The sequence below is a fragment of the Gavia stellata genome, chromosome Z (assembly GCF_030936135.1).
Source record: "Gavia stellata isolate bGavSte3 chromosome Z, bGavSte3.hap2, whole genome shotgun sequence".
Classification (NCBI taxonomy): Eukaryota; Metazoa; Chordata; class Aves; order Gaviiformes; family Gaviidae; genus Gavia; species Gavia stellata.
In genome coordinates, this window is record NC_082637.1 from 59,167,768 (window position 1) to 59,191,269 (window position 23,502).

The 23,502-nt window shown below is 39.6% G+C and overlaps 2 protein-coding genes across 4 annotated transcripts in view; one reads left to right on the plus strand and one right to left on the minus strand.

The window, feature by feature from the left end:
- GNE (glucosamine (UDP-N-acetyl)-2-epimerase/N-acetylmannosamine kinase) lies at positions 1-19,826 on the plus strand. Of its 3 annotated transcripts, XM_059833241.1 has the most exons (12): positions 1-167; positions 2,316-2,767; positions 3,899-4,051; positions 4,531-4,743; positions 5,425-5,512; positions 6,607-6,817; positions 10,035-10,164; positions 14,509-14,730; positions 15,736-15,918; positions 16,582-16,698; positions 17,418-17,653; positions 19,739-19,749. In XM_059833241.1, exons 1-11 carry the CDS (start codon positions 4-6, stop codon positions 17,651-17,653), a joined length of 2,169 nt encoding a protein of 722 aa, XP_059689224.1. In that variant the 5' UTR covers positions 1-3; the 3' UTR covers positions 19,739-19,749. The 3 variants fall into 3 exon arrangements, with proteins under 3 accessions (XP_059689224.1, XP_059689226.1, XP_059689225.1); XM_059833243.1 differs by lacking the exon at positions 14,509-14,730 and having other exon boundaries at positions 17,418-19,826; XM_059833242.1 differs by lacking the exon at positions 3,899-4,051 and having other exon boundaries at positions 17,418-19,826.
- CLTA (clathrin light chain A) overlaps positions 16,608-23,502 on the minus strand; it is a 25,157-nt gene continuing 18,262 nt past the window's right edge. The window contains exon 5 of the mRNA XM_059833249.1: positions 16,608-16,656. Coding sequence (XP_059689232.1) covers positions 16,608-16,656 — 49 coding nt within the window. The remainder of the gene's footprint in view (positions 16,657-23,502) is intronic.

Below are 23,502 nucleotides of genomic sequence, written 5' to 3' on the forward strand. Positions count from 1 at the left end.
GTCATGGAGAAGAATGGAAACAACCACAAACTCCGTGTTTGTGTTGCTACTTGCAACCGTGCTGATTATTCAAAATTAGCTCCCATTATGTTTGGTATTAAGGCAGAACCACAGTTCTTTGAGCTTGATGTCGTAGTGCTTGGTTCCCACCTGATTGATGATTATGGGTAAGATGAATTTTTGTACCTCTGCCAATCTGTTTCTGGGGTGTTAGTGATAACATCATGAATGGTAGGCAACAAAATCCTTGTTATTGTGAATACACAAAATTTTAAATTCATTTTTTTCAGATTTTATTTCACTTTGAAGCTCCTTCTGAGATTGCATATTTCTGTGTTTTTTCAACCAATCTTGGAATTCTAGAAAGTTTTGTGTAAAGGCTGTAATTAAGATCTTCAACAGGATCACAGACTATGTGAAGTGAGAAACTCAATTCATTCCAATTTCCCCAAGAATCTGGTGATTATCAAATGAAAATGTGCTAATTTTCACAGAGAAAAGATAATCTTCAGTCATTTTAAGTTGCAGCTTTTCTGCTTTGCATAGTTATTGGAGAAAGTACTTACATAGTCCATATACCAGGGGAATACTGTTAGTTCTTACTTCCAGGATTGTGGAGGAAGGAAAGGGTGGTTCTCTCTTTGTGAAAAAATTAATAACTGATAGATATATTGGGTATGGTTTTGCAGGACAGATTAGGGTCCCCTCTGTAAAACCCTGTAAATAAGCAGTCAGATCACCTGCCTGGGAGGATGTAATGTCTTGGTCCAAATCCCTTCCTTTGGAAGGATTTCCCACATCCCAGGTAAATATTCTCCTATTTGCTGGAGAAGAGGCAGAAGGAACAGCATGCATATTCTTGCTGGGGTTGTGGTTGTTGTTCGGTTGGTTTTGCTCAGGCTGCATTTACGAGATTGGGCCCAGTAAGTAAAATAGATAGGAAAACACTTAACTTCGCAAGTCAAAATCAGACTTTAGCATAAGGCTTGTAGCATATCAGCATTGTTGAACTTTTAGAAATGTTATGTATATCTTCAAGTAAAGACACTTTTTGGACTTTCCAACAAGAAATTTTGGCACTTTGTAAGTTAGGGTGTGAGGAAGTTGTATTCTCTTGAACTACTAAGACAGGAAGTTCCACTGCTACCCATTCTCAGTATAGTGCTTTGTTCCTTGTTTTGTACAGGACATTGTTTCCATCTAATAACATGACATGGCAAGGTGAATTCAACACCACAAAACTAACCTGATTTAAAAAAAAAACAAAAAACAACCCAATCAAACTTCTTGCCAGATTAGCACATTGAATTGTATCCTGTCTGATTGAAATAAGGTATCCTGTCTGAGAAATAAGGTAATCCCATTTAATTTGCTGAAGAGGAGAAACATACCCCTGATTTTTCTATAGTCCTGAACCCTTTGCTGTCTGCAAGACTTGTGCAAAGTAGTATGAAATACTCCTTTTCCAATTCCAAGGTGTTTAACACGTGTCTCTCTAATGTAAATGGTTTGTAATGTACAAAGCAATAGAGATTTTAATCTGACAAATGTTGTTGCTGTTAGTTGCTCCAGCTGGAGTGTGCAGGCTACTTAGGTCAGGTTTAATGAATGTGGAAGACAGGTAATCTTATATAGAAGTATGATCTTTCATAGTTCAAATACGTAACTGTAAACAGTAACAATTCTCAGTATTCAAGGAATGTTTTAACTTTCTTATTATGGAATGATGCTGGTGTGTATGCACGTGTGGAAAACCTTTAGTGCGAAAACCTGTTTCCTTTGAACTTAAGGCCTCTTTGTGCAGTGTTTTCTTAAGTCTATGAGTACATAAGTCTTGATGCAACTCAAATACAGAATCTGAAAAATGGATATTAGCTGCAAGATGTTTTCCTTGAACATAAAGGCCTCAGCTTTGCATCATATCTGTTTTATTTATACATTTGTCCAGCAAAGTCAATATATTGGTGAGGAGTCAACGTACCTTTCCCAAAAGGAAACCGTGCCATATCTATTCTCCAAAAGGCACTGCAAGCACATGAGCAAAGAGTTTGATTTCTGAGGGTTTCCAGAACATGTTCAGCAAGGCTCCTCATTAAAGGTGTCTAGGAAAACTTGATGCTTGGAATATGAGGGAAGATCTTCATATGGATGAGAACATTCTGTTAAAATCTTAAGAACTAGTTTCCTCAATGAAGATGATGTGATAAACAGGCCTTTGTTCAAGTAGAAGTATTCTAATTTGCAGTTATTTTGTCAAGCTATGTGGTTGTAAAACCAAGTTGTATTTATTCTAACCCTTTTCCTCTTACCTTCAGTAATACCTATCGTATGATTGAACAAGATGACTTCGATATTCATACAAGATTGCACACCATTGTGAGAGGGGAGGATGAGGCAGCTATGGTGGAGTCAGTGGGCCTTGCATTAGTCAAGTTACCGGATGTCCTGAACCGCCTGAAACCTGACATAATGATAGTTCACGGGGACAGGTTTGATGCTTTGGCCCTGGCCACATCTGCAGCCCTGATGAATATTCGCATTCTTCACATTGAAGGTGGGGAAGTCAGTGGGACCATTGATGACTCTATCAGACACGCTATAACGAAACTGGCCCATTACCATGTGTGCTGCACAAGGAGTGCAGAGCAGCATTTGATAGCCATGTGTGAAGACCATGACCGCATCCTTTTAGCAGGCTGTCCCTCATATGACAAGCTTCTCTCTGCCAAAAATAAGGACTACATGAGTATTATACGCATGTGGCTAGGTGAGCAGTCCACTTTTTTGTTTTTCATATGATTTTAAATATTAGACAAACTCAGTAACTAGGTTATCAGTCTGTGGGATCTGTTGACCAGTGGCTTTGAGAAAAGTACAGAAAGAAACAGATGGACTTCTTGCTAATAAGTTTGCGTAATTGGAGATGATTATCAAGCACGAACCTGCTTCTCAAAAAGAATGGTATCTTTGCTAATAGTATCTATTTGCTAGTATTTCTTTCTTTCTACATTTTCTTTTGACCTGTGTTCTATCATGTATAGCTGGAAAGCTACAAATTTGTCCTAGTAAACACATTAGGTCCTTTCGCCAAATCAGAAAAATAACCCCTTAAGTGGGTAATTTCTCTGAGCTGAACAATTCAAAAACAGAGTAGTCTTATATGAATAGTTACTTTGGTGCGAAGGATGTATTTAAATAGAATCAGAGCTGTTCAGGGCTAATCTGAAAAAAATTTATATTATGAACATTCTTTTGAGGAGTGCACTGCAACAGGGCAACATGCGCCAAAGGCTTTTGGTGTTTCATATTCATTTACTTACAAATAATTCCTGTAAACAGTGGGGTTTTGTGTTTGCTTTTTATCTATGACAAAGCAATCTCCTATATGGCATGTTAACCTGTGTAGTTGGAAACTGGAATCTTCTTTACATCAGTAGGTGAATATTTTGCAAATAAACTTTTCTATCAAATATACTAAAATGAGTATGACTGACTTTTTTAAAGCAATAGGAATTAAGTCTTTGCTTGAGGATGGAGAACTGACAGAAAACCTGAGCAGCTTCAGGGCTTTCATGTTATTCCAGATTTACACTGGTGTGAGAACAGGCACTTGACCCTGGTATAGTCTTGCGGAGCTTTAGATGTAGGCCTGCAAGCTTGTTGGGGTTTGGGTACTGGTCTCTAAAATGGTAAGACTTGCTTAGAGAGGTAAATAACAAGCTGGATCCTCCTGGTACTCCCTTGAGTTTTATTGTAGCATTGAAATCTATGTGTTAGATATCCCATTCAGTGCCTTGACTTTTCAGGCTTTCACGCTGGTAGTTTCAAAAGTATGTCTTCCCTTCCTCTTACTATTCTATGCCACTAAAAAACCTTTTCTTGGTCTCCATTTGGACAGGTGAAGATGTCAAAACCAGAGATTATATAGTTGCTCTGCAACATCCTGTAACCACAGATATTAAACATTCCATAAAGATGTTTGAGCTAACACTAGATGCACTCATCTCCTTCAACAAGAGAACACTTGTTCTATTCCCTAATGTGGACGCAGGTGAGTAAAATACCTTCATGACAGAAGGACACATAACAGATTGTCTTTAAAGCATACATTCGTTCTTACGGAGTGTTTTTATCCCAGAACCTCCAGCCAGATGGAAATAGCTAGATGGTCTCAACATCAGGTGTGCATCCACTGCAGCTCCATGTTCACATTGCTGGAGGACATTTCAGCTTTCCAGTGTGGGGAGGAAGATGAGGGGAAACCATGTGACATAACCATGTGACATGTAGAAGCAATATTAGTGCCTCTTAAATTAACTAAAAGCTATAAAAAGATTTTTGCAGTGGATTTTGGGATCAAACTTGGGCTTATGCGCCCAGCTCTGCAACTTACGCTGTGAGGATAAAAAGAGAACAAGACCAACTCAGAGGTGGCAACTCAATGAACAGCTATTACCTCCTTTGCATGTTTGGACTTCCAGTTTAACAATAGAATCTGAATCATTTATTCTACCTCTTGTTTTTCTGTAGGAAGCAAAGAGATGGTTCGAGTGATGAGGAAGAAGGGCATTGAACATCATCCCAATTTTCGGGCAGTAAAACATGTCCCATTTGACCAGTTCATTCAGCTAGTTGCTCATGCTGGTTGTATGATTGGTAACAGCAGTTGTGGTGTCAGAGAGGTGGGAGCATTTGGTACACCTGTCATCAACCTGGGGACACGTCAGACAGGAAGAGAGACAGGTACATGTTTGCTTAACTCCTTTAATTTCCTCATGGTTTTGAGGTTTTTCTGTTCCACAGAGTAAAGTCAAATGAATGCCATCATGCAGTATCAGTGCGACGTAATTTTTGACCCATTTTAAAGCTCCACTGGCTATTCCTGTGTCATGTTAGTGCTGCTTATGTGTTTTAAGTAAGATAATGAAGCTTTTATCTATAGACGAGTTAAAATATATTTCCATTTACAGTGGATTCCATTTAGCAGAATAGGCAACTAATTGTTTTCCTTTATAGCTAGTTTGATGTTTGACATGTATTAAAGTTTATTAAAAAATATGAACTCTTCACCACTTCAGGAAGTAACTTTATTGTGGTATTTCACAGATATGCAGATGATGCAAATAGCCATTTAACCCCTGTTTTCATTCATGCATTTTAAATTTAATAATAGAATTCTGTTGAAAGCTAATATTCTACTCTCTAGTGTTTTGTAATTCATGACAGCGTGTTATAGGAATCAGCATTGCTTTACGGGGAGCAAGGGGAGGCACATAACAAATGAAGAGCAATGTCGATCTCACTGGAGTCTTCCCTGCTCAGAGGAAACAAAAATAATTATTTCTTGATTTCTAAAGCAGTTCTTACCCTCTAATGTAATTTGAGGAGCTGACCGGTCCTATTATGTTAACTTTGGTCATCTAGGTGAAAATGTTCTTCATGTTCGTGATGCTGATACACAGGATAAGATTCTGCATGCTCTACAGCTGCAGTTTGGTAAACAGTATCCATGGTAAGTACATTCATCTTGCTTCATTGGAGGGGATATTAAAGCAGTAGAGTAGAAAGCATTTAGACATGAGGTGGTTCATCATATTTGACTGGAGTGTTTTTAATGCACTAGTCTGAGGTTACAAATTATTTTTTATTTCACATGCCTCATTCAGAATCATACTGCAATATCTGGTATGCAGATTAGCATTTGTAGAGCAAAATGTCACTAGTAATGTTTTGCTATAACCGGTAATTTAACATCCAACAGGAAGTCAAGAGGACAAAATTCCTATGTTAGCTTAGACTAGCATGATTAAGAGAGTTTGGTCCATAGGAGCAGCATGGGGGAGAACATCCTGTCTGCCTACCTCTGACTTGTAGGCAGGAGGACACACTACTTTATAGCTGGATTGACCTCAGGCATGATACACAGAGAGTCCTGAGTGCAAGCTTACAGGGGAGCTGCAGGATTATAGCAAGATGCTTTTTGTTATTCTTCAGCAATACAGTACTGACCCTCAGTTCTTTAGACCCTCTCTCTCTTCAAGAGATAATATTTGTCTAATTAAGGACAAGAACCAAAAGTATATTTCTTAAGAACCTCAATAGAGTAATAAAACTGAATTCTGCAATACCAAATGTCTGACACCATGTATGATGATATTTTAAAACCAGACTTACATGTTGAAAACTGACATGAATGTACCATTTATTACTACATAGTTGTCATCTGTGTGATAAGTACATCTTGTCTGGACACGTAACCCATACGTAAACTTGCCATAATTTTAGAGCTTTATTATGTGGGTCCTTTCATTAAACTCTTTATTTATTTTTTTGGCATCATTAGATTTCCAGTTTTCTGTATTCCACGTTTTGTATTCCAAAATGGAGTTAATGGCCAACGTGCACAATCTGTTGTGTGATATTCAAACTACTGACCCTATCTACCATATCCCATGATAGACTAAATAGTGTGAGCTGCAGTATTGTCATAGTAGATATATCATAATTTGGTAATGACACAGTGTTACAGCCTTTTGTCCTATAAAGAACTTTAGAGATTGCAGTGTTACTTCCAATTAAATTGTTTTGGTTTTTTTCATATTACAGCTCAAAAATATATGGAGATGGTAATGCTGTTCCAAGGATTTTGAAGTTCCTCAAATCTATTGACCTCAAAGAGCCATTGCAAAAGAAATTCTGTTTTCCTCCTGTCAAAGATAATATCTCACAAGATATTGACCATATTCTAGAAACACAGAGTGCTCTGGCTGTGGATCTAGGCGGAACAAATCTCCGAGTAGCAATTGTCAGTATGAAGGTAAATATTCTGTTGTGCTTTTAGATATTCTGCAAATCACATTGGGCTTTGTGGTTTTGTTTCTACAGTGGGGATATGGGCTTACGATGCAAAAGAGCTCCAAAAACAAAGCAGTTCCACTGGCTTTTGCTGTTGGGGAGTAAAGTAGATTTTCCCTCATTTGTCGCACTTCTCATACAGTCTTAATACAATTTGCCTGCTGGTTTGCCCTTCTAAGGCTGCTGTTAAACTAGCAAAGCCCATTTGCTGATGCATGGTCCTAGCTGCTCCATCTCTGTGGGAAGTCATACAGACCTCGAAGAATAGGACAACTTTCAGATGTGTTGGTTCCCCATAAAAGGTGACTCAGTTCACCCTGCAACTTTTTATATGTCAAGCAAAAAAGGGAAAGGCTCCAAAAGCAGTCTTTTTTACTTTCCCGCTACTTTACACAGCTATGTATGGACACACAGAACCATTTTGAGCACCAACCAGCATCTAGCAAGGCAATTTACTGAGGGACAGTGGTGAGTTCATGGTGGGTGGGTTCAGGATACAGAATTTTGCATCTCTTCTACCAAGAGAAGAACAGCCAGTAATGAAAAATTCTCAGTATCTTCCTGCATAGAAGTACAATCAGTAAGACAGTACTGAGCCTTAAGTGGAACAGTGTTCACTGTAATGCATCACACCACAGAGATGTAGACCAATTGGAGAGAGAATCAGGAGAAAAAAACCCTAATTATTACAGAAATGGAAAACAGGGAAAAGTTGAAGAAACTAGAATTGTTTAGTCTAGAGAAGAGGAAACTGACTGGGGGGGGGATTAAAAAAAAAAAAACCTTCAGCTATGTAGAAGCCTCTTCCATAAAGAGAAAAATAAGATTCACTTGTGCATGAACAAGTAGTAAAGTATTAAAACAGTAGAAGGGAAAAGTATTTTAAAGTTTTTCTTATTACCCAGCTTAGCTGTCAATGCAAGAGAAGGCTGGAATAGCCTTCTGGAAGGATATAGTGTCTTCATTGCCAAAATAGTAGGAACTGGTTCTAAAAGGTCTCTTAAAACCAGCTGAATTATAGTTTGTTGATCTTGCTTTGGAAAAGGGTGGTGGATTTGAGTTGTATGATGATCTTCTAAAATTCCTATTATGGTTTTTGTTTTGTTTTTTTTTTTTAATTGTGTTCACTGTGTCCTTTGATGTATTAAAAGAGGTGGTTGATGGTTTAATGCCATCATCAGAGTAAGTAGAATTTGATACAGACACTAGAATTCATAGAGACTTTAAAGACTGATTTTGGAGTGCCTCTCTTCCCATAAAAGTAACCCATTTGAAATAGGATTGAAGTTACAGCCTTGAAAAGGCTGTATAAAGATGTTCTGGTTTAGGGATACTGTGTGATTTAATGGTCTCCATGCTTAGAAGTTCCTCAAGCCATTTCTCTGGTAATGGCACAGCAGGAAACTTTCCTTTCCCTATGTTGTTGAACTAGTAAGTATGCATTGCTTGCATACCTCTGCCAGTGATAGACAACATACTACAAATGTTTGACAGCTAACTTAGAAATATGAAAGTTCATACTTGGCAAACAGAACAAAAACTGAAATCTTAAGAAACAGCAAGTGAGGCTACCAAAATGGCATCAGTATCAATCTGGTGCCAGATCACTTGTAAAGGCATCGTATAGTGAAACAAGTAAATACACCCATGACCATCAGCTGATTATCCAGATCAATTAAAAAACCCGCAAAATTTCCGTTTAAACTTGTGAGCTTCAGGCTTATGGGATAAAAATGACTTGGTGATGGTGTAAAAATATTTGAAATAATTCTTACCCAGGTTGATAAATGAAAGGATAGTTAGGACTGAAGAATTTTAACTCATTTAGATACCCGTCTTCCTGTCTGGGGAACAAAAAACCCATAAAAATCCTGAACTCTGCAGCACTTTAAACATGTGAATAAAATTCACGTTGAGAAGTCTTTGGCTTTTATTCTAAACAGTATTGGACAATTACCCCTACCGTTACACTGCATACTTCCAGATAACTAGATCAGTTATACATAGTTACCCAGAAAGAAAATAAGTTGCCTGCAGAAGGATGAAGGGCTATGTAAACTGACTTGATATGGTCCAGAATTTTTGCATTCATTTAAAAGGAGATGTCTGGCAGATCTTTAAGGTCTTAAAGAAAACTTTTTAAAGTGTAATTTTTTTAGAAGTAAAATTGACACCACATTTTCTGTCAACACAGCCAGGGAAAAAAAATTAATTTTAAAAAATCCTGTCCGTTTTGCAGAGTACAGCTTGAGGTGGCATTTATGAAAGTTGAAATGTTAGCAAGTCAGAGCAAAAAGGATCAGACTTTCATAATAAAATTTACACAATAGATGTAACCATTTAATAGGAAATGGCAGAGTTGAAGGTGTAGTTTTCTTTTCATGAAGAAAATAACTGAGTTTACAGAAGCTTATTTTAAAAGCTGTTGTGTCTTCTGATAATGTTTGGTGCATCCCTGTCTTCCAAAGTAACTTCTTCTGATTCCCCTCCCCCACCAAACCAAAAATGAAGAGAAAACTAAACATCATAAAAATTCCCAAACTCTCTTGCTGATGTGATGCAGAAATGGAGCGATCTAATACTCAAACCATTGACATCTTGGAATTTTTTAAGTTATTTTCGCAACAATGACTCAGCCATGTTGCATATAGACTGTCTTCGTTACTCCTTTTTGCTTAGTTGTAAAATAGCAATGTTTGTGACACCATGCAAAACTTTCACATAGTCAAATTAGAAACATTTTATTCTTCAAGCACTATGGGTTTTGCGACTGTTTTAGCAATTGCTACTCTCTTACTTTTTTTTAACACTTCATAGTATTGAGCTTAAGTGCATTGCTGTATCACAGTTTACTCCTAACAACAGTTCCAGTAGCTCCTGTGATATTTCCATAAACAATCCATGTGTTCCTTAAAATACATGTTTTTATTTCAGACAGGGGAGGTTGATTACATAGGCGGAATGTAATGCCTTGTCTTGCAAACTTGTCCCTCACAGTTGTCAGGACTCTTGCACAGAACAGCCTGTAGGACCAAGACCTAAGGCGTGCATCTGTTGTTTTTTTTTTAAAGAGAAGTTATGACTCTCCATTTCCAAGTTGACCTGTAGTTTAAACTGAAGAGAAATTTCATCATGAAGTATATTTCTATGGGGCATGTTTTGTTGTTTTTAATTTCTAGGGTGAAATAGTTAAGAAGTATACACAGCTCAACCCTAAAACTTACGAAGACAGACTAGAATTAATTCTAAAGATGTGTGTAGAGGCTGCATCAGAGGCAGTAAACGTGAACTGCAGAATTTTGGGAGTAGGTAAGTTAACAAATACTAACTTTGTCTTTTCAGTGAAGTTTTTCAACATGAAAAGAAATCACTACTGATTAATTTAAAACACTTCTCTAAAATGGATATTGTGTATTTTAAGCTTGTAAATTATATTCTTAATACAAAAACTTTTTTGAACGTCTGTAAAAATGAGAAGCTGACTATAAAGACTGAAGTTGCCCCAGTCTGTAACAGCCATGAAAGCAATCTGCTAAGTTATTTCTAAACTATATCTTAAATGTGTGGTATATAGCTGTTGTGGATTTTGAAGCTCCCTGCAGTCTCCGAATTGTGAGTCAGATGCTTAGTGCATCTTAGAACAGCTCTTGAAACAACTGCAGCTGAGTCAAGTTTCCTCTGCTGTTTGTAAGCCTTTCTTTATGGCCAAGGTCAACAGTGCAGCAGAATCCTCAGTTACAGCAGGGCAGACTAAAAAGGCTAAAACATTAGATTAAATTTGCTGCTAACAGAGACAAAACCAGCCTTTTTGTTGATGTCCGGTTTACTTGCAGTGTAGTAGAGTTCCAAGTTAAACTGTGTGTTTATACCAGACAGGACTACTTCGGTTTAATGATGACTGGGAGCTTTTGTCTTAGATTTAACAATTATTTATGAAGATGTTGATTAATGCGTCCTGTATTTTTAAGGAGGACATAAAATCCTCACTTTAGCTCAGAAATGCTCTAAAAGAAGTTTGCTCCAGACCAAAACTTACTTGAATCACACAGTAGGAAGAAAAGTTAATTTGAACTTCTTTTAAAAGTATTTTTCAAAACAATGTTAAGTACACAAAGCCATAGGAAGAAATATGTCAGACCTTCAGATCAAATCTTTCAGACTATCTGTTGAGTAATACACATGACTTAACCACCCAGATTATTTTATTGTGTCCAAATGCTAAATCTTGAAATCCTTATAGTTCTGTAGAAAAGATGGTAAACTCTGCAGTAGTCACTACTGGAAGTATCTAAGAACAGTTTACAGTCAGCTAACTTTATTAGGATAATGAAACCATAAACTGGTTTACACAGGTTTATACATGGGGAAAAACCTTTCCTTTTGTTTGTCATTTTACAAGAATTACATTCCTATTTATTCTTCAGACCCCTTCCTTCTGTGACTGATTGCTTACTGTTCAATTACTGAGTAATGGGGGGGAAAGTTGTGCTACAGAATAAGATATTTCTGAGCTCACTATTTGTGTTAGCTGCTCTTTACCTCATTCAGACTCATAGTTTGAATCAGATACTAGCTGAAATTGAAAGTTCTCTTTAGAGAATGACATATAATTCCTATGGGAATAATTTAATGTAGTAGATTCCAGGAATTTCCTTAAGGCAAATAATCCTAAGATGGAGAGTTCCTGTAACTTTGGAGACATTTTTGCAAGACTGAGCAGGAGGGCTGGACTCAATCCTAGACTTTTATCAGAAACACCAGACTTCTTCCAGCTATCATAAGTAAGGGTAAAAGTAATAACCATTGGAAATGAATAAGGAGAAAGCTACTAACAGAAAGCAATGTAAAAAGTGTTTTCTTCCTTTTAGTCCTATAAACTGCTGTCGGCATTCAAAATACTAGCTACACCAGCATAACTTTGATTAAAGAACTCCCACTAAAACAAAACAGATTTGCAGAGTGATTAAAAAGTAGGGGTCTGGAAAAAAAATAATTTTCAGCATCTTTTTGTCTTGATGATCAAATAAGTCTAGATTGCAACAGCTCTGCAGTTAGTTTCAATTTTGTTATTTTTGTTGGGTTTTTTTTCACTCAAAACAAAGGATTTATATTAAAAACAACTTTATGAATATGAGGGAAAAGTAAAGACTATTAGGCCCAAAGAACACTAGCAGCTGTTACTGAAGTTTTTTTCTACTTTTACAAAAGACAAATTTTAAACTAGACGAGACCTAGATCTATACACAAAAATGTTGCATAGAGGTACTTGTGAGAGCTATCTATTTACTGCTATTAGGCAGTATATTTAAGTTATCTTTCTGGAGCCGACAGTAGAGAAAAGAGGATGAAGAGAGAGCTTATGCTAATTCCTATAGTCATTTACATCAATTACAGAATTATGGCATTTAGAAAAAGTAGACATGTTTTACTAAGCTTTTGCTGAGTTACAAACTAAGTATTAAATAAGGGTTTGTTGTAATAAATGTTTGGTTCTTAAAATCACAGGATCATTAAGGTTGGAAAAGACGTATAAGGTCATTAAGTCCAACCATGAAAACAACACCACCATGCCCACTAAACCACATCCTGCAATGCCATGTCTACACGTTTTTTGAACACCTCCCGTGATGGTGACTCCACCACCTCCTTGGGCAGCCTGTTCCAATGCTTCACCACTCTCTCAGTAAAGAACTTTTTTCCTAATATCCAGCCTGAACCTCCCCTGGTGCAACTTGAGGCTATTTCCTCTTGTCCTGTCACTAGTCACTTGGGAGAAGAGGCCAACACCCACCTCCCTGCAACCCCCTTACAGGTAGTTGTAGAGAGCGATAAGGTCTCCCGTCAGCCTCCTCTTCTCCAGGCTGAATCAACCCAGTTCCTTCAGCTGCTCCTCATAAGATTTGTGCTCCAGACCCCTCACCAGCTTTGTTGCCCTTCTCTGGACATCCTCCAGCAACTCAATGTCCTTCTTGTAGTGAGGGGCCCAAAACTAAATGCAGTATTTGAGGTGCGGCCTCACCAGTGCCGAGTACAGGGGCACGATCACCTCCCTACTCCTGCTGGCCACGCTATTTCTGATACAGGCCAGGATGCCGTTGGCCTTCATGGCCACCTGGGCACACTGCTGGCTCATCTTCAGCCAGCTGTCAATCAGCACCCCCAGGTCCTTTTCTGCGGGGGAGCTTTGCAGCCACTCTTCCCCAAGCCTGTAGCATTGCAGGGGGTTGTTGTGACCCAAGTGCAGGAACCTCATACAATTGGCCTCGGCCCATTGATCCAGCCTGTCCAGATCCCTCTGCAGAGCCTTCCTACCCTCAAGCAGACCAGCACTCCCGCCCAACTTGGTGTCATCTGCAGACCTACTGAGGGAGTACTCAATCGCCTCATCCAGATCATCGATAAATATATTAAACAAGACCGTCCCCAAAACTGAGCCCTGGGGGACTCCAGCTGTGACCAGCCGCCAACTAGATTTCACTCCATTCACCACGACTTCCTGGACTTGGCCGTCCAGCCAGTTTTTTACCCAGCAAAGAGTGCACCTGTCTAAGCCACAAGCCTCCAGCTTCTCCAGGAGAATGCTGTGGGAGACAGTGTTGAAGGCTTTACTAAAGTTCAGGTAGACAACATCCACAGCCTTTCCCTCATCCACTGGGCGGGTCACCTGGTCATAGAAGGAGATCAGGTTGGTCAAGCAGGACCTGCCTTTCATGAATCCTAGGGAGACCTTCACAGATTGATATTGAGAATGTCATTTCTATTATGGACTTGCTGACAGGTTCTCAGATGATTTGTTCTTTACAAAGAGAATTTTTGGGGGTCTTACAGCTTTAATGTTCAATTCAGCTGCTTGTCTTGTAGGTTTTGTGCTGCTTTCTATTACAATGTTAACCCTGGGTCTCTTTTTTCTGAACATCTTCAGATAAGTGACACAATTATATAATCTCTGTACAAGTATAATGGATAAAATGTTCAAACTTTTTTGTCTTGAGCTAAGTACCTCCATAATAGAGTGGCCTACTTTTCAGAGGTCCTGACAGAGTCCATCAGCTTTGGAAGCCTCACCAGCTAGAGAAAAATGGTTTGGTTAGTAGTGCCTATTATTAGCCATTATTCTGTTCAGTAGACAAATCTCTGAACACAGTCTTGATTTTTCTGGAAAACAGTGTATTTTTAAGTAGAAATTACTACGCAAAGTCCAGTGATTATTTTTAGTCATTCTAAATCTTGAGAGTTACTGCAAATTTCAGGACACTTCTACTGTTCCAGGGTTTGAACAATTTATTTTGTACAGTTTGCTACTGTATGTCTTTCATGCATGATTGAAAAGAAACACAAGTATTAAGTGATTCACGGCAATCTTGCCTGAAGTAGGAACATTAACTCTCTGACTAACACTAATCATTACCCATCTAGTTGGTCTTAAGATACTGGGTGCATTGTGATTAGAGCAATGGAGTTCTGTGAATTTTCTTTACATGTCAGAAATTGCACTGTGAGTAATACTTAGAAATTTTTACTTTCATGCTCTACTTCAAAGCCTAATATTAGAAATAAAAATATTTGTCATTGCAAAGAGAAAAACAGATCTTTTACTTAAACTATTACCCAGACTTAGTTTTGATTTTTCTCTTCTGTATTTCTGGAACTTAGGTATTTCCACAGGGGGACGGGTAAACCCCCGAGAAGGAATTGTGCTTCACTCTACAAAACTCATTCAGGAGTGGAGCTCTGTGGATCTCAGAACTCCAATATCTGATGCTCTGCACCTGCCAGTCTGGGTGGACAATGATGGAAACTGTGCTGCTCTAGCAGAAAGGAAATTTGGTCATGGAAAAGGAATAGAAAATTTTGTAACACTCATTACTGGTACAGGTGGGTATGTTACAGTTCAATGAAACCCAAAGGCAAAATACCAGCACCATCATTCAGATGCTCAGCTGATCTTAAAAGCATAAACACCACCACTATGCCTGCAAAACCCTAATATATTAGGTTCTTAAACCAAAAATCCTTTTGCCGCTTTATTTGTTTCTTTTAGTGTACTGTTTAATTTATTTAGGCAAATGAAACCTTTTGCATAGTATAAGCTTCTTGATAAAAGAAGTTCTGCTGATACGGCTATGCAGGCAAACCATTTTTTCAAAATAAGGAAAATCTGAGCTACTTTAGCTGGAATAATTTTGCTTTTTTCAGCTTTATAGCTTAATTCTCTTCCAGCTGCAGAAATACAAGTCAGATCAGGATACGTATCTAGAAGATAAGCAACTAAATATGAGAGATTATGCTTATTATATCTCAAATGCAAATGTGGAGTAACTTTTCTCCTTTGTTAAGTATATAGTCCTTTAGAATGGTGGCAATAATAACTAGCTGATGAATCCCCACTCTGGGTTTTGGAAGGGGCAGCAGAGGATTGCAGATTTAAGTGTCCTGGCTCTTTAGCACACAGGTGTAGCTGTCTAAATACAGCATTAAAACATCTCCTCTGAAATGCAAAATTTTAAGGCCACTCGAAAGGTTAGTTTTGTGCATTAAGAGCATGACTCACCAGCTTAAAAGATCTGTCATAGTAGTTCAGTACCATCCATTGGCTTTTTAAGAAAGGAGAAGCTTTATATATATACCATTTTGATACATATATGAATAGGAGGAAGCTATGAGCTTGCTTATTAGGTGTGTCGAACAGAGGAGTTCTTCAATTATCAGTAATTTTTGGTTTCCAGTATAGAAGACCACCGAAGGACATAGTTTATCTTGTCTGTATTAGAATAAGCAAATGTCAATGTCCTGCAGAATTGGGGCCTTTAAAAACTGTGTTTTATCTTTTTTAAATATTTTTTTATTTTTTTAATCATAGACGTTTTCATATCTTTGCAGGAATTGGAGGTGGAATCATTCATCAACACGAACTGATCCATGGCAGTTCTTTCTGTGCTGCTGAGCTTGGGCATATTGTTGTATCTTTAGATGGACCAGAGTGCCTGTGTGGTAGTCAAGGATGTATAGAAGCATATGCATCTGGAATAGCATTACAGAGAGAAGCTAAGAAACTGCATGATGGTATCTATGTACTTTATTTTTATTACTAAATAGCAGTATAGGAAGAAAATTACAAAGATGATATTAAGAAAAACAGACCTGACATCTTTTTCTAGGAGGAGACGAGAATAGGTTTCGAGGCAACCAGATAGGATTCCTGTGTGTGGCCAACCCAGGAGCTGCTACAACCTGCATAGTACAATACAATTCTTTTTCAGTGATGGCAATACCCAGGCAAGCCGCATTTAGAACCACTGGTCTCAAAATTACCAGAAGCATGGGGTAGAGTTTAGTCTCTCCTTTTTAAGCATACTGTAAGGTAATCTGACAGACATTCTGTGAGGTTTCGTTTCACAGTGGTTGTCTTTCAGCAATAGCTTCTCAGTCTTAGAAAAGTTTGAGAACACTTACATTTTTACTAACTTTTGGGGCTGACAGGACTAGTGAATTACCATACTGTAACTGTTTGCGTTTGGTGCCCTGCTTCTACAAGTAGTTCCCTGAATAATATAGATATGACCACTTTGGCTAAACTCAGGGTTGGACAGATTGCTCAGGATTCAGGATTCAGTGTGCAAGTAAAAGAGATGAAAAGATCTTAACTGCCTCTTTGTCACCCTCCATTTCTTGACTTACCACATCACCATGTTTTTCTCTTGGCTTTCTCTCCTCCTCTTCAAACAGAGGATCTGCTTTTAGTAGAAGGAATGTCAATGAAGAAGGAGGAGGTTGTTAGCGCTGCACATCTCATTCAAGCAGCTAAACTTGGGAACACAAAAGCAGACAGCATTCTCAGAACAGGTGAGAACATAGCCCAAAGTGTGGAACCCTCCCATGATTAGATTTTTAGGGATATAGAAATGGTAACGCACTGTACACTACAAACACAGCTTCACATGTCGAGGACCGCTCTGTATAAAATTACCAACGGTAATGAAAATTTAAATAAAAATGTTGGCAGAAATGTAAGCAGAAGTGTGTATTAAAAGTCTCTGTTCCAGTAAATGAGAAGATGAAAAGTTTCTGCAAAGATCAGTTTAAAAATAGTGAAGCCTCAACGTTCTTATATTGGAAAATTTGGGGACAGTTCATTGTAGGCAAGTGAATGGCTAGGCTGAGCAAGCAAAGGCAATTTACATATTACTTTACATGGGATATTTTACTGTTTTACTAGCTTTAAACACAGTCCTCTTCCTCAAACATAGCTGATAGCACTAAGATGGTAGAATAATGGTTTCCTATTTTCACTTACAGGAGTGGTAATGCATTGCTTTCTCTTTCACATCCATACCATTGGATAATGCATTATTGTGTGGTAAAATTGCCTTTTTTTTTCTTTTACTTTTGAAAGAAAAATTAATGGCAAACTCATATTATCTGATAACATAAACTCAAAACTGTCTGCCATATGGAATAGAACACTTCTCTGTGTCATTTGCTGCTAACAGACCTATATCAACAACTGATGCTTGAACTGCTCTGAGTATTCTACTTAATTTCTTTTTATTTTATCTTTTCAGCTGGGACAGCATTAGGCCTTGGAGTTGTGAACATTCTGCACACCATGAACCCCTCTCTTGTGATCCTTTCTGGAGTTCTAGCTAGCCACTATGTTAATGCTGTCAAAGATGTGATAAATCGACAGGCTCTGTCCTCTGTTAAAACTGTGGATGTGGTGGTTTCAAATCTAGCAGATCCTGCTCTTCTTGGAGCTGCTAGCCTGGTACTGGATTATACTACACGTAGAATATACTAGGTACTTGGAAGAATTATAGAAATGGACTGTTCAAATTCCTAATGGGTGGAGGGAATACTTTGCCCAAAATTTTTCTTTGATGAGACCAGCTACTGAATCAGAGTAGTGTTCCAAACAGTTAGTGACTACTTCAGTATTTCCTAAATGAGGTATTATCCTTTTGTATTCTTCCTAAATTTCATCTGACTTCATAGGAACTAATCTGCAGTTTGGCTGTTTTTAATCACCTCTGTTGGTAAGCCCATATGTTGCTTTAAGTGCAGTTGAATTATTTATGAGCATATCTTGATGTATGGTGGGGAATATGTGTATGATGTGTCACATTAGAGCTAACATTTGGGGATTCGTATCTCATTTCCCACCTATGTGAAATGGGAAGTCTACAATGTGACCAGCTTTTCAGTTTCCAGGCTTCCACCCACAAAGTAAATATGATGTAGTCACCAACATCAGGTAGTAATTTCAGTGGGTGGAAGTGAGGGAAGTTGCCTCTACAATCAAAAAGGCTGCATCTAAAAATTGTGGTTCATAAAGGACTTGGTGGAGGCAGTTATTTATTACATCATCTTTAGAGGGCAGAGTCCCACTTTAGAAGCTTTGCATACGAAGGAAAAAGATCTTCTAGTGAGCTTACAGCCTGCAGAGCAGTTCAAACTGACAAGTATAGCAGTGAGCATCTTTGCCTTCTGGCTATGGCCAACAGTAAATTATTTTAATTTTGTTGTTTGGGGTTTTCTCAAGGGACTTAGTCTACTACTTTGTCTGCCAAATTAGCAGAGAGGGGCCTGTTTATTCTCTGGTAGCCAGTTAGCTGAAATTCAGCTATGTGGCGCATCTGAGCATAAAGACTCAACCTTTCAAGAAATCTCTTCCACTGTATAGTCACATAGTGCATCTCCTCATCAGTTCTGGTGTCTGCAGGTACACTGTTCTTGTCCAGCATTCACCATCAGCTTGCAGGATGGAAAGTAAAATCTGAGTCTCATCCTCACCTTCAAGACATTCAGAAGCCTGGGAGCAAAGTATGTCAAATATCAGTGAAGGCTTGCCTAAGTAAACTATGGTTTATGTTTCTTTAACTAGTCCTTCCTGATATATAGCTTTGTCTTTACCCTGCTGCTTTTTAGCCCACTTTCAAGATACTGTAGTAATGACAACTATTTGACACAAGAAAAAAACCTGAAAAACACACCCATCTAACCGAACAGTGATCCCAGAAAAAAGATGCCTGTGCAGCAGCAGTCACAGGACCATCCTCCGTCCTGCATTTAATGGCCTATTTTGACATCTAACTCAGCCACCACTGATGAGATTCTCAGAAGCCCAGTAATGTACTAGTACAGGGGAATAAAAGGGGCTATTTCCACGCTCGAACTTCTCCAACCAAAATGAAACAACCTTCTGCAACCACTGCCCTCTCCTGTACAATAATCTAGGATAGAATAGCTGTTAGTATAGTGAACCACTTGCTGGGTAATTCTGGGATACAGTCTACAGAAATTGCCTTCAATTCTTTCGCAAGGAATGCTTATTGAGAACTCACATCTTTATAGCAGACTTTAGAAACACCACCAGATCTCCTTCTTGCTGTCTCCAGGAGTAATTGCACAGCCTCTAATCCACAGTTTTTCTCAGAATCGGCAAATGCTGGCTCTTAACCATTTGCAAAGTTGTAGTAGGCTTTATGTCAACCAGGGGTTCTTAGTTCCTTTTCCTGTGTGTCTTGGTTTACTTGGTGATTCCCAGTAACTTCAATACCAGAGCAGTAGCTCCATGAACAGGTCAAGGAGAAATTGGCTTTGCTCTACAGTGATAGTAGCTCAGGTCAGGAGTAACAGTAGTGAGGTTCTAACAGAGAGGAACCCTGTCATTTGATCTTGCTATCCTGTAGCAGCACAAGGAATGCCTGACTAGAAGTGGGACCAGGCTTTTGCTTTGCAGACCTCCTGAAGCTAGGGTATTTTTGATATCTCAGGCTCCAGATACGTTTTTCCCTAGCAGATGAAGGGAGGGTGCAGGCATACAGAAAACATGAAAGACTAAAACATACTTGAAAAGTTTACTCTGAAAAACTTTACTGTCTAGGTGATTAAGAAAATGGTTCTTCAGCTGCTTTTGAAAATGTTTTTCTGTCAACTGGACAAGAACCTGCTGCATATGTGGAAGTGGTGCAGAAGTCCTTGCAGTGTTCCCCGAGAAGTTTGTGGGTTTATAAAAATAATAAAAAATCATATTTAATAGCATAATAGTGGGTTTTTTGTTCCTCCTCCCTTGCACTTCAGGCACTTTATCATGGACCACAGGTTTTATGGACACTAGCTCCCAGTTGTATCCAATCCCAGGGGGCAGTGGACATCAGATGTTTGCACAACATCTGCAGTACTGTGCTATCTGGCTACTTCATGCTGACCTTACATCCTTTAGAGCAGCCTACATGATGAAAGTCATGGGCTCCAGTGAGCGCAAACCAGCCTTTATATCCATTAGTGGGAGGGAAGAAGGAGAGCAAAAGCACAAGACAACAGCTGAACGCTCTTTCCCCAGCTTTTATCAGCATTTCAGAGCCTAAAGAAGCAGTGCCTTCTCATTAGTTGCATTGGCAACATCTGCTAATACTACTTGTTGGAGGAGGAGGTTTGGTTTTGCAGTATCCCTGGTAAGTGCATAGCGTATCCTAACTGTGCTGAAGCCTTTGCAAGAATGCCGCTGTCCAGCTCTCTAAGCAGAATTGCATATGACACTCAGTAGCTTGGGCAGGAGGAAACTCCTCATGCACATGCATGCTTATAACTGGCATTGCATGAGCAAGTACTAGCAGTACGTAAACTGCAGAGTGCTAAAAGGTTGGAAAGTGACTTAAAACTGAAGTGCAATACACTAATGCTGTAGCTTATAATTCATGTAACCAATGAACCAATTCATGTAACCTCTATCAGTCCCAGTACTGCATTGCTCCTTATCCTTGCATCTGGTGGAAAAAGATTACTTTGTCCACCACAGTTCTACCTAAGCATAGGAACCCAACCATCCAGGACCTGGGACCATGAGAAGGCCAGTTTAGCTTTGCTAACTGTCTTTTTACAGATCACTGCTGATGCTTTGCAAGCCACATAACTATTCAGTACAGCCATCAATGTTCTGAATTTCTTTTTGGTCTCCTGAACAGCAGGTTTACCTGTTCAGTATTTTGAGTCTTTGATCACAGAATCACAGAATCACTAAGGTTGGAAAAGACCTGTAAGATCATTAAGTCCAACCATGAACCAATACCACCATGTCCACTAAACCATGTCCCACAATGCCATGTCCACATGTTCCTTCAACACCTCCAGTGATGGTGACTCCACTACCTCCCTGGGCAGCTTATTCCAATACTTGACCACTCTCTCAGTAAATTTTTCCTAATATCTAGCCTAAACCTCCCCTGGCGCAACTTGAGGCCATTTCCTCCTGTCCTGTCACTAGTCACTTGGGAGAAGAGACCAACACCCACCTCTCTGCAACCCCCTTACAGGTAGTTGTAGAGAACGATAAGGTCTCCCGTCAGCCTCCTTTTCTGCAGACGGAACAAACCCAGTTCCCTCAGCTGTTCCTCATAAGATTTGTGCTCCAGACCCCTCACCAGCTTCATCGCCCTTCTCTGGACACACTCCAGCAACTCAATGTCCTTCTTGTAGTGAGGGGCCCAAAACTAAACACAGTATTTGAGGTGCGGCCTCACCAGTGCCGAGTACAGGGGCACGATCAACTCCCTACTCCTGCTGGCCACGCTATTTCTGATACAGGCCAGGATGCTGTTGGCCTTCATGGCCACCTGGGCACACTGCTGGCTCATCTTCAGCCAGCTGTCAATCAACACCCCCAGGTCCTTTTCTGCAGGGCAGCTTTCCAGCCACACGTCCCCAAGCCTGTAGCGTTGCATGGGGTTGTTGCGACCCAAGTGCACGACGCGGCACTTGGCCTTGCTGAACCTCATACAATTGCCCTTGGCCCATTGATCCAGCCTGTCCAGATCCCTCTGCAGAGCCTTCCTACCCTCAAGCAGATCAACAGTCCCGCCCAACTTGGTGTCGCCTGCAAACTTGCTGAGGGAGTACTCAATCCCCTCATCCAGATCATCAATAAAGACATTAAACAAGACTGGCCCCAAAACTGAGCCGTGGGGGACTCCGCTTGTGACGGGCCACCAACTGGATTTACCTCCATTCAGCATGACTCTCTGGGCTCGGCCATCCAGCCAGCTTTTTACCCAGCAAAGAGTGCACCTGTCTAAGCCGCAAGTTGCCAGCATCTCCAGGAGAATGCTGTGGGAGACAGTGTCAAAGGCTTTAGTAAAGTCCAGGAGGACAACATCCACAGCCTTTCCCTCACCCACTGGGCGGGTCACCTGGTCATAGAAGGAGATCAGGTTGATCAAGCAGGACCTGCCCTTCATGAACCCATGCTGGCTGGGCCTGACCCCTTGGTTGTCCTGCACATGCCCTGTGAGTACCCTTAAGATGAACCTCTCCATAATCTTCCCCAGCACCAAGGTGAGGCTGACAGGCCTGGAGTTGCCTAGGTCCTCCTTCCGTGTAGATGGGTGTCACGTTGGCAAGCCTCCAGTCTGCCATCCAGACACTCAAAATCAACACATGCCTCAGCCTTTTGGCGGTCTTGAAGCACTGTCCTTCCTCCACTTAAGTGTATCAAAATTGTCAGAAGGACATATTACCAATGGAGGCACTGTCAAGTTTGTATCATAGAAAGACATCTCAGACAGAAAGGTACAGACAGAGTTTACATTCTGATTCAATCTGCGTCAGTGAAATCTGATGTCTGTGTCCCTTTCAAATGCTGTGGAGAATTTACAGGCATTAGTAAGGGTAAAACACCTGGACTGTACACCCCTTGGACGATTCCAGATAATTGTATTTGGAAACTGGTTTATCAAAGGCACATTAGAACTAGTGCTTTGGCAACTGAAGCACAGGTGCTCAAGCCATGTATTTAGTACCGTTGTTTTAGTCTGGCACCAAGCTATGTTTACTTCATAATCTGAAAGCAGATGCTTTGCACTATGGGCACGTAACATGTTTTAGTAACAACTAAAAGTGCTCATAAGATTCTGAAGAAGGCAGAGAAAGCCAAGTTTTTCTTAAGCCTTGCTGATGTTTGCACATACAGTTGCAGCATTTCTGGGTTGGTTCATTTGGCAAGTTCACACAAAACAAGATCAAACCATATACTTTGCTGTGGTGCCCAAACCACCAACTGCTTGTACATGGCTGTTTGGTATAAAATCAGACAAAGATGACTGCATTTTCAGATTGAGCAAGGCAATGAGAAGACAAGTAATACAGCCAGTTCTTTCTGCTGCTGTCATAACTGAGGGAAGCTTTCGGGTTCACAACCCTCCTTCTGACCTCATACAGATATCTGTTGTATCCTTAATAAATCACAAATTACTGTTAGGCTGTTACTGCTAGCTTAAGAAAGCTTTGTGTACTTGAAACCGCACATTTTTTTCCATTAGTCTAAAAAGAGATAACATGTCTCCACACCACTTTTGCCTCGGTTGTACTATTAGACCACCATTGCTGTAACTCTGTATCTGCAGGTGTTCCTAATACTAGGTCTTCCAGCTTTTTTTGCATGAAGCGCTTTACACAGAAACTTTAAATGCAAATAAAGTGCCAAATTTGTGCTTAATTAAATAGAGTGTATGAAGACTGTATTTAAGGTAAAATTTCGAAGAAATACCCTGATTTTTTCCAAAGGCCTCTTTATTTTTGATTTTAATTTCTAAAGCCTGTGATAAGTACGAATACAGCAATTTTTAAAAAGCTAGTAAGATTTTACCTCGTCCA

Bases quoted from the DNA above. Each gene is read 5' to 3' on its own strand.
- GNE (XM_059833241.1), top strand. From the start codon at position 4: ATGGAGAAGAATGGAAACAACCACAAACTCCGTGTTTGTGTTGCTACT. The intron at 4,052-4,530 runs GTGAGTAAAATA...GTTTTTCTGTAG, and splicing joins ATTCCCTAATGTGGACGCAG to GAAGCAAAGAGATGGTTCGA. The intron at 4,744-5,424 runs GTACATGTTTGC...TTGGTCATCTAG, and splicing joins TCAGACAGGAAGAGAGACAG to GTGAAAATGTTCTTCATGTT.